Here is an 18,333-nt window from a genome sequence, read left to right as displayed (position 1 = left end):
CTTTGCAATATGTGGGCCAGTTTATCAAATACGATTTGCAAATAAATTTGACTTGTTTCTAAATGTGTCTTAATCTAAATACTTTATTACAATTCACTTTTACTAATTTCGTACGTTATTTATTGTTCATTCTTTAACCTACAAGTCAGTGTAATAAGAAATTGGAAACAAAACATGTTTTACTAACGAAAAAACAAAGGGGCTTGCGGAAGGGAAGCTAGTTCGAGAAATTATAGATTAACTTCATTTTAAAATCTTTTTTTTTTTTTTTAATTACGTTTAAAAAAAAATTAGGATTTTTTAAAAGCTTACCATAAGGAATGTTTCTCTGAAGTTTCGCGGTCTGGCCATGAAAAACCATGTATATACGAGAACGTACTCAAATCAGCTCATAACTAATAAATTATGATGTTTTTACGTGTTACGATAGATTTCCGGTTTCCGGGTAGCCATTTTTTCCAACGTTCATTGTATTTCTACAGCTACGGGGTTCTATTTTTAAATGTCAGCACAACTCACCGCCGGCAACCCGCGACCTCACGGGCAGAGTCATTTAAAATTACAAAACTTAAAAAGATCATAGCAATGACAATACGATACATTGCAAAACCATGACCCGGGTTCAATTGAATAAAATTGTAAAAAATTGGTTACTAGGTTTGGATCGAGAAAAATCGGAAAATTTACTCAAAATACATTCTTAAATAATAAATGGTATAAATTAATATTCTATAACTGTATGGTAAATTAACTAGTAGGTGGTAATGTTATTGTTTATTTTGCATAAAAATGTCTGCCTTAAAACAGGTTGTATCTAGTTAGGCAGACTAGACATGATCCAGATAAATCTATTACCTAAGTGTGTATGTAGTAGATACAAGTAATTGTTATTTTTGTTAATAAACCATGATTATTATTATTATTATTACTAAAACATTTTATTTAGTTGGCTTACTTTATTTATAGTCTATTAACAAATATATTGAAAAAAACCACTGAACTTCCTCATTGAAAATCGGGGCCATGTGGAGTTATTTAACAGTCTGGCATTTCTTCTTGAAATTACGTGGCATCATTGCATTAATGATTACTATTATTACGTACTTACAATATGCCGCTTCGTAAGAGTAAATCTTATCATCCGAATATTGAATTGTCTATGCTTCTTCTCATGGTCTAGAATACCTACTAATAGACAAGACGCTGTTGAATTATTACTTTTATTTTGCCAATCAATTCTCAAAAACGGTGTAATTGAATGGGGCGCGGGCCATGCCAGTGACACAGTGTTAAAATACATATGTGTTCATCAATGTTTTGTGTATGTTCAAATGTTTGCAGACTGGCTGGATTTTCCTCCTAAGGAGTTGTTCATATTTAAATTTGTTGCAACAGAGAGGGAAAACATTTTTGAGAAGGGAATATGGGAGTCTAGTGATTTATAGGGTCATTGGCTGGTTTAAGTGGCCACGTTGCCGTTGTTTGATTGCCATTTCCTCAACTCTTCCATCTGTTGACTTTTGAGGTCATATCTGGATGATGATGATGATCTGGACCCAGATAGGGAAATTAGATCCAAAATAGAGATAGCACGATCAACATTGAAAAACATGAAGTCATTTTTCTGCAGCAGTGGCGTCTTTGATACCAATTTTCTAGTGAAGCTCAGATTTTAAGGATAAGTTTACTATGCGTAAATGTTAAGTAGATACCTGCAGTAAATAACACAGTACGGACCATGTTTGTAGGCATCTTTGAGCATTTTTTTATTGGTTGGTAGTTTTTTTATCTTCAAAATGTGTTGATATAATGCGAATTAACATACATATTAGGTATTTTTATTTATATCCCTACAGAGATGAGGTAGAATTTTTTTCTATATATACCTACTCCCCCTTGGGAGAAAATCCAGATTTGTGTGTGTACAAGTACACGTACCAAAAATAATGTTACATATTAGGTGCTGGTGAATAGCAATGATTTCCTAGTGAGGCTCAACCTCACTTGCTTCATACGCTCCTTCGTCCTGTTCTGCAGTGATATTCTTCATTTAAAACTGAGACCGAGGATGGTCAAGTGCTATGTGTGGTCAATACTGCTCTACGGGGTTGAAACATGGACTCTCGAGGTAAATTCCATGAACTGAATAGAGGCTTTTGAAATGTGGCTTCACCGGAGAATGCTGAGAATTTCGTGGACAGATTTAGTGACCAACGTGGAGGTGCTGAGACGAGCCAGTGCCGAAAAAGAACTACTGTCCTAAATAAAACAGAGAAAACTCGCATATCTGGGCCATACCATGCGCGGAAGAAAATATGCGCTTCTACAGCTGATCACGATGGGGAAGATCAAGGGAAAGCGTGGAGTTGGAAGACGACAGATGTCCTGGCTGAGAAACATCCGAGACTGGACGGGAGTCCGCGGAGTTGAGGCGCTGTTCCAGTTAGCACAGAACTAGAATCAGTAATGTAGTCCTTAATAAAAAAAGTACCGGAGCGCACCGCCACCACTATGGTGATGTTGGATGGAAGTGGGTGGGGGGAGGGGGGGGCACATGTTTAGACTTTTGCTAGTTATCGGCAATAAATACGTTTGTTATTGTTGTTTCGAATTGTTTGAAGAGTCTTAAGTAGATATTTTTTTGAAACGTAATATTTGTTCCTCACCAGAGCCAGAGCGCCGCTCCGCTCAGATAAAAAGTGCCGGAGCGCCGCTCCGGTGCGCCCCGGCCCGACTACACCACTGACTGGAATGCCTACTCTAGAGTGATCGCCAACGTCGGGGAGACCTGATACGGCACAGAAAGAAAAATAACGAAAATATTTTTAAAAAATCCGAGCATAAATAGTAATATAAGTTTTTCGGTCCGAAACCATTGAGTTAATAAACCCGAACCATCGCAAATAATCACTTTCGAACCATTCATAAATTTTAATTTAAAAATTCCAAACCATAGATAAAGCATAATAAGCCTCAAAGATAAAAAAAACACGTGTAAAATAGTGCTGCACCTGTCATTAGCTAGTGGGTTGGTACTTTTACTAGTAAGTTAGGGCAGTGCCCGACACATCCGCTATCGATATTTATAATTACCGCTCATTTGTCGATAATACGTTAATTTGATAAACGCCATTAAGTATGAATGACAAAAATGTTTTAAAAGAGGAATATTTCTTATCACAATTCATAGTTAAATGATAACACAGCGCACAGGTGTGATAATTATTACTAGAAGATAGAAAAACCATAAAATTGTTTTATATAATTTTTTATTTAGGGCCAGTTGCACAAAAAAGGTTAAATAACAGGGAAATAACGCCCTTTTCTGATACAATTTTAAATAAGTAAGGCTCTATTAAATATTGTCGAGTAAAAAAATTTTTACTGCTGCAGCATTCAAAATATTCAGATCATAAATCATAATTTTGAATTCCAGAGAAAACAGTCCATCGCATTGGCCGCGCTCTTAAAATATATCACGATTCGTGAAAATTTTAAACTTTGTGAACGTTTCAACTTAAATAAAACATCTCACGAATCTTGACGTCACAATTGTGTCGCGTTTTTGTAGGCACATATTTTTTTAATAATTTCTTTTTAAATGTTATGTATGAAAACATTTCTCCACAATATTCATATTGATTTTGAAAATACAATTAAATTTTTTAAATCTGTTAAATACATTTTTATCGGTATTCGTAGTATATGATATTTCCCTTTTGTAATTGTTTTATCTAACTTTTCCTGGTCAATTTTGACAAAAACGCAATATTAATTTATGTATTTTATCTTTGATATTTTTTTAGTACTTGCTTCAACTAACCTTCTCAATGATATCGTCAGGTACTAATGTTAACTTATATGGAAGGAAAAAAACTGTATTTTTATTATTAGAAATTTCAAGCACATGTATTTGAAATATGAATTCGCTTATGAATGTTGATAAATCGAAAGTGATGGTTTTTGAAAGGGTTGATAATATAACTAAATGTGAAATCAGTGTGAACGGAGATATTCTGAATCAGGTTAAAGAATTTGTGTATCTGGGAAGTGTGTTTACTAGGGATGCAAAGACCGAGAAAGATATTGAAAGGGGGGTGAGTGCCGGGAACAGCATGAATGGTGCACTGAAATCTATTTTGGCAAACAAATGTTTATCGCAGGAGGCTAAACTAGCAGTTCACAACGGAGTTCTAGTGCCAACTCTTATGTATGGGAGTGAAGTATGGAATTTGAAAAATGATGATGAAAGTAGGTTAAATGCTGTCAAAATGCGATCTCTCGAGCGAATGTGTGGTAAAACGATGTCGAGATCCATGATCTATATAAGGCTGAGCCATGCGTCATCGACGGAATCAAGAAAAGAATGCTGCGTTGGTTTGGACATGTAGAGCGAATGGACAGTTTGAGGTTAGCACTTTTTTTCTTACAAGCCTATTAAAAATATGAGAGAGAAAAAAGTAAATTTTGATGTCGAATTAAATTCTGACATAACCGTCAGTTTTGAAAACGAGTGACTAGATGCAATAAATAATGTCGCTAGATTCTGCCCTATTAACATACAAGAGTATCTAGGCGAAAGAAAATTGCCACTATGAAAATATATTTTCATATATTTTTTTCGTGTTTTTTACTATGGTATCGAGCGTTAAAGGAGCCGTATTTCTAATCGCTCGGTAGATAAAGACAGACGATTGTTAAGCATTACGTCTTGGTCAAAAAGTAATAAAAATAATGTTTAAGCGAGCATATTTTGCTTGAATTGAAACTCATTTGAGTTTATTATCGATTTGAAGTGAGCACTTTTTATCACAGAAGCCTATTCAAAATATAAATGAGAATTATTTTGATTGTTAATGACGTAAGGAACGGGACTAATTTTTGCGGTCATTCATTGGTTTGTTTCGATCATATGATGTCGATATGACAAGTAGGTAAAACTTACCGAGGTAAGATACAGATAGTACAGAAGTTAAGTATACCGTCTCGATATATACAGATGAAGATAGCGATCATAATCGAGGCATAAGGCCTGTCTTAGTTCTTGTGCATTCGCGTCAACGATTTACATCATTGCAAATTACTGTTTTTTGGATGCAGAAAGGGTAAATACTTTTCCTAAATGAGAACTGAACGCGATTTTTTTATATTTAATAAAAATAAATTATCAGATTGTTAAGTGTTTTATATAATAGAATGATGTCACGTTAGAATGAAAAATAGCCAATGAGTGTTCTTTTTGTGTTATATCCGCTTAAAAAATACAGATCTTACAAAGCTGCGATCGATTGAGTAAACGTGACGCACATTATGGGTTCTACATTTGAGTTTAATTGCATATATTAATTACAAAAAACTAAACCAAAGTCATTCGTTTAATTTACATCACCACTTGACTCGCTTTGTGAAAATTATAATTACGTCCGTACTCCGGTGAAAGGAAGTATTTTCTCAATAATTACATATAATATTTACGCAAGCCTCGGCGGATATTTCGATAGATAACTTAATCGCTAAATTAAAAAGATTCGCCGAATTCGAAAACGAATACGCCTTTCATTATTTTATAACATAACCAATTATTACTAAACAAACATTATGCTGTTGTTATTCAAATTTATTTTGGAGATTAATCGATAAGCGATTATTGTAATTACACTATGTATTCGACCCAAATACTATTCAAAAGAGATGTTTTACTATTTATCTCCTTCTATAAAATGCTCTGTATCTCGTCGATGGACGCGTGATACCTCTATGGTGACGATTTTTCCAAAATGCTTTTATTTTATATTCTTGTACTTTACTTTGGCCCGGATCGTTCTGTAGTATCTCCAATTTCCTATGTATCAGTGGCGAACGATGATTTTATTTACAGGTAAACTATATATTTTTTTAAATATATTTGTACCTACATGGTACAGGTACAGGTAACTAATATAATGTATAATATATACTATAAATTGCTATTTTTTCTGTGGTTCTGTGTGATACAACAACTCTCATCTGTGAAATCAACTCAAACGACGTAACTTTGTGATTATATTATGTAGCTATATTATCCATTTATTTAATACATAACTTATATAAAATGTATAAAAAAATAGCACAATTAATTTAGTTAGTATTAGGTATTCTCAATACGATTGAAATGTCAACTGGTCGATTTGTTCTAGAAATGAATAATGCCAAAAACGGCCGCGTCGAGCGCCACATGTGTTCCGAGTCATATGTCAAAAGTATCATCTCAAAGAAAAATTGTCCTTAAGAAATAATGTTAGAAACACTATTTTCCAAGTCGAGAATATTTAAAGAATTTGTGTAATCTGCAAGTTTACTCTAGGAGAAAAATCCTGCTACTGAGTTTAAATGTTCAAAATATAGTACACTTATTTGTATGAATAAATAATCTGGAGTAATCGGCTAGTTCCTTGACTCATTGCTGGCGCTGGGCGCGCTTTATTAATATTTTTACTTATATTTGGAGAAAAATACAAATGGCGGCAATGATTTATAAGAAATAGTAATTATTTGTTTGTTTTTTTGTGAATAATGTTACCGTAAAACATTATTATGGATACTAAAATATAATGATAAGCTGCGTATAATCGCTTCTGTACACGGTTTGCCCCAGCTATGTATCACTCAAATTAAAATATTTGAGAAAAATACACCTCCAATGTGTTGTGTTGTTTCCTAAAAGTAGGACCTTAATAACTCCAATGTGCACAATCGTCACCCTTCATTTTCCTTATCAAATAAACAAAACAAATAAACAAACAAACCATCACGCCGTTTTCCCGTAAGGGTAGGCAGAGAGGATAGAACGCCACAACACTCTATCTTTGCATACAGATCTCGCTTCCTCTACATTCATACATCTTCTCATGCACGCGCGCCGATTATTCCGACTTTTGACATGTCCATCTTTAAGTATTTGTTGGATTTGGTCATGCCATGTCTTTCTCGGTCTTCCTCTATTTCTGCATCCATCAACATTCGCATTGTAAATATTCTTAGCCGTTCTCTCGCTGTCCATTCGTTCTACATGTCCAAACCAGCGCAGAGCTCCTTTCTTGATTTTGTCGATAATGCTTGTCTCAGCCTTACATAATGTACGGATCTCAACATTTGTGCATCTATCGTACATAGTTTTACCACACATTCGCCTGAGAGATCGCATTTCGACAGCATTCAGCTTACTTTCATCCCTATTTTTCCAAGTCCATACTTCGCTCCCATACATCAGGGATGGGACCAGGACTCCGTTGTGAACTGCCAATTTTGCCTCTTGTGACAACCTTTTATTTGCCAAGGTCGATTTAAGTGCACCGTTCACTCTGTTCCCGGCACTCACCCTCCTTTCAATATCTTTCTCAGTCATTCCATCCCTAGTGAACATACTTCCCAGATACACAAATTCCTCTACTTGTTTTAGTATAACTCCATTCACAGTGATTTCACATTTAGTCATACTTTCATTTCTTTCAAAAACCATCACATTCGATTTATCGACAATCATCAGCCAAATAAACAGAGAAGAAGCTAAATTGATTTAATACGATCAGTTGTCAGTACAAAAACCTCCAATGTGTCATTTTTAAGAACGAACAATACCCCCAATGTAACATTTTAAAGTATATTTCTAAATGTGTCCATTCAAATAAAAAAATATTTAAGTACAGGTTTTAAAAATAGATTGGGAGTTTTCCTTCATTTCCTCGCTTAAAAATCGTTCTTTTCTCTCTCCTCTCCTGTGTAATTTCAATTTGGTCACATCGGAGATATTATGCGCCCAGCGATGATATTTTAACCTAGCCGGACCGAAGGGGGGATTCGAATCCCCCATAGACCGATTTTAATTCGATAACTCAAGTATTATTAAAGCTACTCGCCGTATATTTTTTGCAATCCTGAAATAAATAAAAAGAAGCATCTTCCTGTTTACGTTTTTAAATTTTGAAAAAGTTTTTTTTTTTTAATATTGAAAAAAAAAAGACGTAAGTACTACAAGAGTCAATTTCTCTTTATGTACACAAGCATTCGGCAAACTAACAAAAATGAATAAAATACACGAATGAGTAAAATATGTGCACGCGAAAAGATTAATTTATTGCGCGGTCATAAACATTTTCAACGTTTTATTCTCCTGACGCCATATACAAGTAGGCGCTGGGGTCGTTTGGTCCCCCCGTTCGGATCATGTGTAATTTTTGGATGCTTAGTGAGGGAAATGTAAATCTTAAGAGGATACGCGGTGGAAGAGCATTGGATTTTTGAAGCTTGCAATACTTACAAAATTCATTGCGTGGTATTTGTGAACAAGCCTTTGGTATGACATCGCACGGCATACGCATTATGAATATAATCCCTGTCTTTCTCGCGCTCGGACGCGCTTATGAGCGTGACATAGACAACTATTGTTTTATTTGTTGCTAATGATATGGTAACAAAATATACACAGGGTGCTTCTGCGTTCGTCCGAATTTCGCTGCGATTCTCGATAGTAAAAATATAATTTTATGTATTCGATGTATATGTATAAAGCTATGGATTAAAAACACTGGTTTATAAATATATATTTTAATTTAATCAAATCATGTATCGGTCGATTATATAGTGCTGGCAAAACTTACACAAAAGCATTTTTAATTTACAGAATATTGATTTTAAAAATCTTGATACCAAATTAAATGTTTTTTAAATCTCCTTTGGATTAGAGCGAAAAAAAAACAATATTTTAAGAAAATGCCATATATATATTTATGTTTAAACAATCATGTTTTTTATTTAATATTTTGTGTTCGTTATAATAACAATTAACGCAGTGTAATTAAAATGCACAGTGCAAAATGCAGAAGACTAGCCTTTTCATTATTTAGTTCGTCGAAAATGATCACAAAATATGAAATAAAAAATTTACCCGTGTAAAAATTAATTAATATACCTATTACATTTTCTCAATCTATTGTATTTTTTTTCAAATAAACAACCCTCTAATCCAACACAGATTTTTTTTTAAAGATGCCACATTTGTTTAAAATATGATATAACCTTTTTTAAAATCAATATCCTGTAAATTTTAAATGCGGTTTTATGCTTTAGTTAAACATCCAGTAGCTCAACCACAAATAACTATCGACGTGCTAATAAGCGACGTGATAGAAATTTCTCGCCATGGTTGTTTATCGTATTCACGATCACAATGGAACATCCGTGAACACCTAATATTAAATGTCAGAATATTTACGTTTCGCGACGTATAATCCTGCTGCGCAATCACATATTTGAATTTCACTCGTATAAATATTCCAAAACTGTTATTATTATTTATTTCTTTATATTTATCAGGCTATTGCATTTTTTCATTTTTTAAAAAAAATTTTTTTTGCACCACAACAGGCCAGGAGGCCCAGTTACAGTGGTGAATTACATTACAGAACAACCAGGCTTGAGAAAAATCACATTTTATTTTTTTTGTGTTCTCACCGGGAATCGAACCCGGAACCTTCCGTGCGTGAGTCAAGCGTCTTGACCACTACACCACGGAGGCCGCCATTTAGCCGGCGCACGGCGGTTGGCGAGCCAAATGTCAAGAAAAGGAGTCATGTAATTTAATTTTCCCTATTTTATATTAGATACTCCTTATTATTTTGTAAATGCAATAAATTGTATTATTTTTTATAGTAAATGCCGATTTTTCGCCAATGAACTGTATTTATTTACGAGGAAAACAAAAAACAAACCGACGCGAGCGTTGACTTATGACTGCGATAATGAACAGAATATACTTTTACTCATTTTTTTTTTTTTTTTTTTTTTTTTTTTTTATTTAAATTTTATTGATAAACCCTTACGGGTTACATACATTTAACAAAATGTTTTCACTTTTGAAATTTACATTCTACTGTTAATGATAATATTTTTAACATCTTTTGTAAAGGTTGTCTGAGTCTTTTGTTTAGTTTTGTCTGGTAGTTTATTGTATAATTTCAGTCCATGGTTTATAAGTCTCGATTGTCCTTTTCTCGTTTTAAAAGATTGTATATGATATTTCTCTGAAATTCTCGTATTGTGTTCATGTTTACTACAGTTTTTTTTTTTCAAGTTTTAATTCTTCGTCTACAATTACATCAGTGGCTAATTTATGAATAAATTTTAAAGATTCTAGTTTAAAAAGTTCAGTTACGTTTAATTGTTTAGTTTGTTCAAAAAGTTCTTTAGTTGCTGTTAGATAGGGAAGGTCATATACTAACTTTAATATTTTATTTTGCTGTCTTTGTAGTCTGTTTATGTCATTTTGATTCTCATTTTTAGTGACAAAAAATTGTGTTCTAATATCAGCATTCATCTTTTAACTATTTGATATCTATTGAATTCTTACAGTAGCCTTTATTTCGATTAAAAATAAAATGTATACTCACACACAGGCCATGCCTTTGTGGGAAATGTTAACTTCCTATTGTAATCGGGGCCCAGGCTTGTTGGTTTGTTTCCATTGACCACTGCCTATAGATAATAATCCAATGGCGTCAAATCACAGGATCGTGGAGGTCAATTAATAAGACCATTTTTGTAAATAATGTCGCCACCCTGTCACGCAGTAAATTCATGGTTTGAACAATGATTCTAAAGTAAAATTCTACAGTTTGCAGGCGCTTGAGTGTAATTAATATCTTCGCTATTAATTTGTTGTTAAGTTCGAATGTATCCTGTTGGCGCTTAGTTTTAATGTCTAGTACATAGAATTAAGAATAGTCCAGAAGGAGCGTAGAATCATATTTGAATACATCGGACTGTGTCCAATGATTCCCCCGCTATGCCTTACTTTCGCCGCGCGCGAGGTCGCAGCGTTGTTGCTTGATGGGGAAAAAAAATTATAACACAAATGTAAGGTTAAAAAAAAAAGCAACATGTTAATTTCTCTAGGGTCATTTAATAAGAGTAATTGAATTTATAAACTTTAAACTTAAAATATAAAGCAAATTTTATTTTACATTAAATGGATATTTTTATATCATGTTAAACAATACTTGATGTTTTGAAGATAATGTCGGTCAAATGTCCCTCACAGAGTTGTTTAATCCGAGATCCAATTTTCAATAATTATCTCATTAGATGAGCAAAGTAGGGTAAAAAAAATTACTACCCTGGCAACACTAACAAAATTTCCATTTTGTTTCTTCGACAATCTGACAGATGGAAAAATAATTCAATTTTTAAGTTATGCATTTGTTATATACACATTCATTTGCTAATTACACATGAAATGTGATTGCGTCCTGTTCCTTTTAGATCCTAGCAGTATTTCTACACTTTAAAAAGTCACAACACGGCATAGTTGAATTCAAATCAGGAATTGCGTACTGAGCAACGTCTACAAAGAAACTAATGGGTCAAAACGTAAACCTACTTATTTATGAGCAGTTTAGTCGCCTTCTGTTTGATGTGCGTATGCGGTTTCTGGACTATTCTTAATTCTATGGTAATAGTTTTTTTTGTATTTGTAACTAATGTATACCTTTTGTAAAATACAAAAAAGAAATTGAAATAAATAAAAACAAAAACAATATCATTTGAAAGAAACTAGATAAAAATATTTTTTGAGCCATTGCTTGATGTTAAATGATACTTGATTGCTCAATTTTATTGATAATAGATATATTAACAGTATTGTATATAAAAAAATCACTCTAAATCCAGTGTAAAATGTACATACTATGTGCATACATGGTACCTAAATAATTTACTAATAGGCAAACGTTTTACTGTTTGATAAAATATCAACTTTTACAAAGTTTTTTATTAAACATTAATTTAAAAAGCTCTCTTAAAACCAAACTACATGGAAAACTCGCTGCATGTCAAATATTACATAAAGTATGCGCGACAATAATATATCCGTACTTGTATATAATATATTATTACGTATAATGTATAAGTATTACTGTGATGATAGCATTACTCATACATTATTAAAAATAATACATTACTGATGCTTATCGTAGTACCTACATTATCGCTTTTATTGCCAATTAATCCATTAGCAATTTCTTTCTTAATTTATTACACAGAAGTGGATTAAATTAGTGTTAAAATTCGCAACTCTGAACGCACGCATACTTGATTTTCATATTTCGCTCCTTTCTTTTCCGGGTTTTCTTTTTCTGCGCATTTCCCGGCGCATTTTCTGTGGTTAATTTGACATTTGAAATTACAAATGGCGTCTGCCGTCACGAAAGTCATATTACGGTGTCAGGATGCGGAGGAAAATCAAAATTTAGGTACTGAACCATATGTTTTTATTATTTCTCAACTGCAAGTAAAGTGCTAAAAGAATACAAGCGTCATTGAAATGTATCTAGCCCGTGAATTATGCAATTTTGTTTCATGGTTTTATTAATAGGATTTTAGATTGTTTCAAAACTATTTTAGGCGGAGATATTTTAAAAGTTTTGTGCAAAAGTTTATGACAAAGGTTAAAATATTATTTGCACCTATTTTTAATATTAATAACCTAAATTGTGTTTTATTGTGTTGAAGTATAAGTTAATTTGTTTAAAAAATATATTCACGGACTAACTTCGAAATGCACTCACCTTAACCCAGGATACACAGGTATGGAAATGAATTAGAACAAATATTTGATATTTTCAATACAAATTATGTTCATGAATTAAAACGTATTCTCACTCGTTATTTTTTAGAAAAACAATGGATTTATTTTAAAATATATTATTAAATTTAACTTTGTTTCCTGGAATGCGTGATTTTTTATTTCTTTATTTTAACATGTTAGACATAATTTAAATTGTACATTGGTGGATTTATTGCTAAATGGCAACTTCTTCCAACCAACTGATGATGATGATTTCACCAATTAATGTATTATTTAGTTAATTTAAGTTTTTTATTTCTCAAAATACTTATTTATTTACTAAATATATAAGGCCTAAGCCAATTACAACAGTTACATGAAGAAACATAAATGCAAGAAACTGAACAAAGAGAACATAAAAGTATTTAGCAAAGACAAACAATAATTGTATACAATATATTAAAAAAAACGAAAGACCCAAAACTTTGAGCTAAACCATTATAATTTATAAAATACTAATATTGCATTAAAAAAATTATTATTACCTAGTTATTCTCAACTTTACTGTGCTATATTTAGAAAATAATATTTTCTCATGGTTATTGCTATCTTTTATTTAGAGATGTTATGTTTCTTTTTAACTTTTTTGTTTTTTGTATTTTATATTCACTAAATATTTTAGTTTTAATTATTCTATTATTTCATACTATGTACCACATGATTATTGTCCACTGCTGTGATTATTCATGTAAATTATTTTTTTTTGTAAAGGGTTCTTTGAACCGTTGATGTATAAATAAATAAAATATTTTTAATGTCATTGATGTATTAATACAGTGTTTCCCACGGTGGGGCGTACGCCCCACCGGTGGGGCATAACGCCTCAGAGGTGGGACACGTCGGCATTCCACATATAAAGGGGAATACTCATCGGCCATATAAAAAAATGCCTGAGATGTACAAAATTGAAATATACGCAAAATTGTACTAAAATAGAATGAAACCGGTTACAATTTCAATAATTATCTGAAAACAGAAACTGTGCAGGATGTAGGAATAATGGCATGGATTTGCGAAGAAACTAACACAAAATATCCTAATATTACTTTGCATGCCAGAAAATTATTATTACCCCTTCCCATATCTTATTTGGTGGAATGTGGTTTTAGCGCCATAAGCGGTTTACTCATTAAAAAACTAAATCGATTGGATATAACTAATAGAGGTATAGAGGGAACCTAAGACTGAAATTAACTAAGTTAGATTTGGACATCAAATTCCTTTGTAGCAAGCGTAACTGAATTTAATCATGAATTAGGCGTCAAGATATGTGTGTGTTTGTACTCAATTTCAATTGTCACTCGTGTTTTATTTTTGTTTTAATTTTTATTTTATTCTACTTAATTACATTTTCAATTTGTGTTTTGTAACCATTTCAGTTATAATATACGTAATAGAAAAGGTTTTATTTAATTTAATTAGGGGTTCATATGTTTACAAAAATATTACAATATGATTTGAAAAAAGGGTTCTCTCGTTACTAGAATGAAGAGATAGTCCGTGTTGTGATAGAGGTTGAAAGAGCCCTTAGATAAACAGGCGAAGTGGGATTATTTTAAACATTGTGAAGAAGTGATAGAATGTAAATGTTTCTTCTTCTTTGCCTGATACTGGCCAGTGTAGTTGCGTGCGATGTTCGGTTATGTTCGATATTCGGTTAAAAATACACAATTTGTAAGATAAAAGTGGAGTACGGAAGGAGAGAGGGATATGAAGTAGGTTATAGTCCAATGGTATTCAGTAATTTCACCGAGGAAGACAAATCGTTACCAAGGCATTTAAGATTGGGATTCGTGTTAGGAAGTCTGAGGATTCTTGATAAATGTATGAATATTAATGTTGTATTTATATTGTTGCAGATCTCTCAGAGTGCCAGTTGATGCAGGTACCGGACGCAGTGTACCACCTGCTCCGCCACACAGCCCTGCAGACCTGTGACCTCAGTGGAAACGTCATCACCAAAATTCCGCCCAAGTTCGCGGACAAATTCAGCCTCATCACAGGTACCCACACGATTAAAAATATCAAGCAATCAATTAATTTACTACATAAAGTTAAAAATCGATCATCTACTTCATTTTAGAATTGCGGCTTTTTAATTATGTGTATGTGAGTAAATCAATCTTAAATTTCGCGTATATTTAAATGTACACCCGGGCTGAAAGGTTTGAATAAAGGACATGCAGATTTCGGTTGCTGACCTCACTCTAATGCACAAAGTGATATGCACCATAATAGATTGCCCAAAATTACTGTCCCTGATAAACTTTCTGTACCCCCAAGGACCACCAGACTCCGACACGTGTTCCAGTGTGAGTACAATAGGACGAACTTCACCCACCATTCTCCCCTCCCCCAGTGAGCATCCACAGAACTTCTGATAATTATGCTGAGCTGTTGGACTCGCTCCACACCACTCCTGCTGCTATCAAATTAGCTATCCTATCCATCAAATGGTCATCCCCTTAATTCTCCCCTATTTAATGTGTTTCTCTATTCATCTTCTCTTCATTTCCTTTTTATTTCTTTTAGAATGAATTACATGTTAAGTGTAATAGTTGTGAGTTTATTTTTGTTATTTTATATGTACTTTTAACTGTATATTGTAAGAGCCCTCAGGGCGTTTATTAATAAAAAAATAAATATGACCTTTTCTTACAATATGCTTACTTTACTTTCTATATAATATGTAAAATTTGTTTTTGTATGTATAAACAGAGGGTGCTATGACTATTGCTCGAGACAGATCATTCCATGCATCCACAGGTCTGGTCTGCCATTGATGAAATATTTAGCTGGATTGAGGTTGATCTTCGGCTTCCCCAATTAAACAACGAACTCGGGATCTCGAGCACGATAGTTGAGCGCGTAAACCACTACACTATTGCCTTTTCCAGGATTTTTACTTTAGAGTACCCATCGAGTCACAAAACACGCATCCAGGGTTCCAGTTTTATTTTACATACAGCTTTCTTTATTCGCCTGGACACAAAATAAAAGTGCTAACCCTTTTCCTGAAACTGTTTATAAAGATTAGTGTCCTTCTCCAGTTTCTCATTAATCGAAAATGTAATATTTATTTACAATCAAACCGCGAAAATAAAACATAAAAAGCTTTCATTGTATCTGCCGTATTGTCAATTTGTGATCAATCAAAAACACACGATCATTGCATCTTTTTCTCGTTTTTCTATATGACGGTGAAGAAAAACAGTTTTATTTTTTGAATTGGGACCGCGGCCATACTTCCCAGATCCTGCTCTATTCGCCCGGAGATAGGAAAATAATCATATTACACGATGGTAATTTGTATTTTTTCCCGCAGATCTGAACCTGTCTCATAACCAGATGTCCCGCCTGCCCGATGAAATGGTCGGCCTTCGCGCCCTGCAGAGGCTCGACATCTCTCACAACTCCTTCATTGCCCTGCCGCGCTCCGTCACGCACGCGCCCAGCCTGATAACCCTCAATGCCAGCCACAACCACATCATAGGTAAAATTACTCACCACTCCGGAGAGTGACATTGCGCTTGATTAACTAAACATTCATCCTAATCTGATAAGAAGCTTAGATTAAGCATAGATTAATCATAATTTGTTGCTATTAACATATTACAACAGAGATTAAGAACAGTTTACTACCATCACGCCATTTCGCCATAGGTGTAGGCAGAGAGAATGGACCACCGCACACGTCTATCCTGGCATACACTCCTAGCTTCAATATTTCTTTTTTGGGTGATACCGTGTGTGTTGGATTTGTTCCCACGTTTCGGCTACCATTGCAGGAGCCATCTTCAGGGTAAACTGAGTGTTACACAGTGTGTAAAGTGGCCACTTAAACCAGCCAATGACAGGTCATAAGCCCTGTAGATGCCTAGACTTCTATATAACCTTCTCTAAAATGTTCTTCATCTCTCTTTTAATATTAGCAGCTCCCTAGGGAGTTGAATCCAGTCCTTGCCTACAAAAATTTAGACAAACTCAAGATATTGTTGATAGTTTGTTGCATCAAACTGTATTATTTTTCCGTCTACGAAACACTGCAGAATACAATGAACTTTTTTCCAGATGTGGATATTGAGATGCTGAGCAGCGCGCCGTCTCTCCGGAGGCTGGACCTGACTGACAACCCCCTCGGGCCCAACTGCCACTCCCGCCTCAAGGCCCTTCCCCGGCCGTCAGTGGCCGTCAGCGAAAGACAAGTTGAGGACTGGGAGGATTTGACGATCTAACCCTAACCGTAATATTATGTAGATCAATTAGTCGAGCGTCGACGCCAACCCTTTCACCCCGAACTTCAGATGTAAGAAATTATTCAACTTTAAATGTTCATCAAACAATTTCACTTGGGTGGTTTCGCTTGATGATTTCCTGTTTGAAACTTGCTCAGATGTATTTGCAACTATATTAAAACAATATTTTTGCAATCCTTAAAAACGTAGTATCAAAAATATTTTTGGCAAATATTCTAAGATGAGAATCCTTTTAAAATCACATACAGATAAAATATTTGACTCTACATATTTTCTAATTTCATTTTCGAGATTATTGAGAAGACGGGAGATGAGATATGGATGTCTAGGCAATTACAGGCTTTGTGACTTGTCATTGGCTGGTCGAAGGGATCACTTTACGTGCTGTGAAACATAAACTTTTTTGCCCACGTTTAAACATTAATATTTCTCCAGTTCTTCTATCTGCTGATTTTGAGTCTCCTTTAGAATATCTATCAACTGATAAAGGGGGTGGAATTCAGTTCTCGTCTACAGGGATTTGGACGTACTCAAAATATTGTTGAAATTTTGTCTGTATTTAAACAAAAACGCGCATGTTGATGTTTTGCCATCTAATTTTCATTTTATAAAGCCAATAATTGTACTACTTAAAATGATTTCTTACTTCTGAAAGTGAAAGGGTTGCAAACTGAGAATTTTACTAACTCATTGCAGTATTTAGGAGTCTAGATAATCAAAAAAGGCCTTTTCTCAAGTGTTTCTAAGGCTAGTCAACACTGATGTTCCCATTGGCAGTTACGTTAATGTCAAGTATGGTTGTATCGGATATTACATATTCGAAAATTGTTAAGTTAAGTATGTTAAGTTTTACTAACCAAAGTATTTTGTATATTACCGAGGAAGAAATTGTATTTCTGACTTGAAATCTTGTGATTTATCAATGTTATTAACGATTTAAGATTTTAGGTGACTGCAATATTGTAGCTATAAATATTCGCGAGTGCGTTCACTGAGAGCAAAATCCTCGCGAAAAATCTCGCTTTATCCTCTGGAGACCTTTGACAGACCTGGCCGCCAAAAAACTTATTTTATCGTTATAAATTAAAAGCGTGCTAAAAATAGATTGAATAGAACACCTAAATCTGGAGGGCCCCCAAAATTTGATGATGACATTAAAATCCCTAGTCGAGTTAGATCCTCGATTGACCATTGGGGAATCTGACTCAGGACAACGCATCAGAAAATAAAAAGAAATTTGGTTGAAATTGTGATATCGCTTTATGGTCTCTCTTTTTAAAAAAATATACTTTTCATCCCACTTTTGTGTATCAATATACATTTAAATTGGTAAACTAACAAGGTATAAGGTGCTTTATGCTGTGTAAGGTGTGAGCAGTCGCGTGCACAGAGTTTTTAACTAGGGTAGGCAGTAAGTAA

General features: G+C 33.9%; 1 protein-coding gene across 2 annotated transcripts in view; it reads left to right on the top strand.

The window, feature by feature from the left end:
- Sclp (leucine rich repeat containing protein 20 sclp) overlaps positions 1 to 18,150 on the top strand; it is a 37,138-nt gene extending 18,988 nt beyond the window's left edge. Inside the window, exons 1-4 of one of the 2 annotated variants that reach the window (XM_088238051.1) lie at positions 12,157 to 12,284; positions 14,518 to 14,661; positions 15,984 to 16,151; positions 16,730 to 18,150. In XM_088238051.1, coding sequence (XP_088094177.1) covers positions 12,221 to 12,284; positions 14,518 to 14,661; positions 15,984 to 16,151; positions 16,730 to 16,893 — 540 coding nt within the window. In that variant the 5' untranslated portion in view covers positions 12,157 to 12,220 and the 3' untranslated portion in view covers positions 16,894 to 18,150. Of the gene's footprint in view, positions 1 to 12,156; positions 12,285 to 14,517; positions 14,662 to 15,983; positions 16,152 to 16,729 lie in introns of those variants that run through there. The other variant, XM_088238050.1, reaches the window with a different exon arrangement.
- Positions 18,151 to 18,333: the final 183 nt, after the last annotated feature.

Source organism: Micrasema longulum, unplaced genomic scaffold (genome assembly GCF_059751315.1).
Source record: "Micrasema longulum isolate JH-2025_06_02 unplaced genomic scaffold, ASM5975131v1 h1tg001822l, whole genome shotgun sequence".
Taxonomy (NCBI): Eukaryota; Metazoa; Arthropoda; class Insecta; order Trichoptera; family Brachycentridae; genus Micrasema; species Micrasema longulum.
The sequence above is the reverse complement of the archived record's forward strand: the minus strand, read 5'-3'. Positions and strand labels throughout refer to the sequence as shown.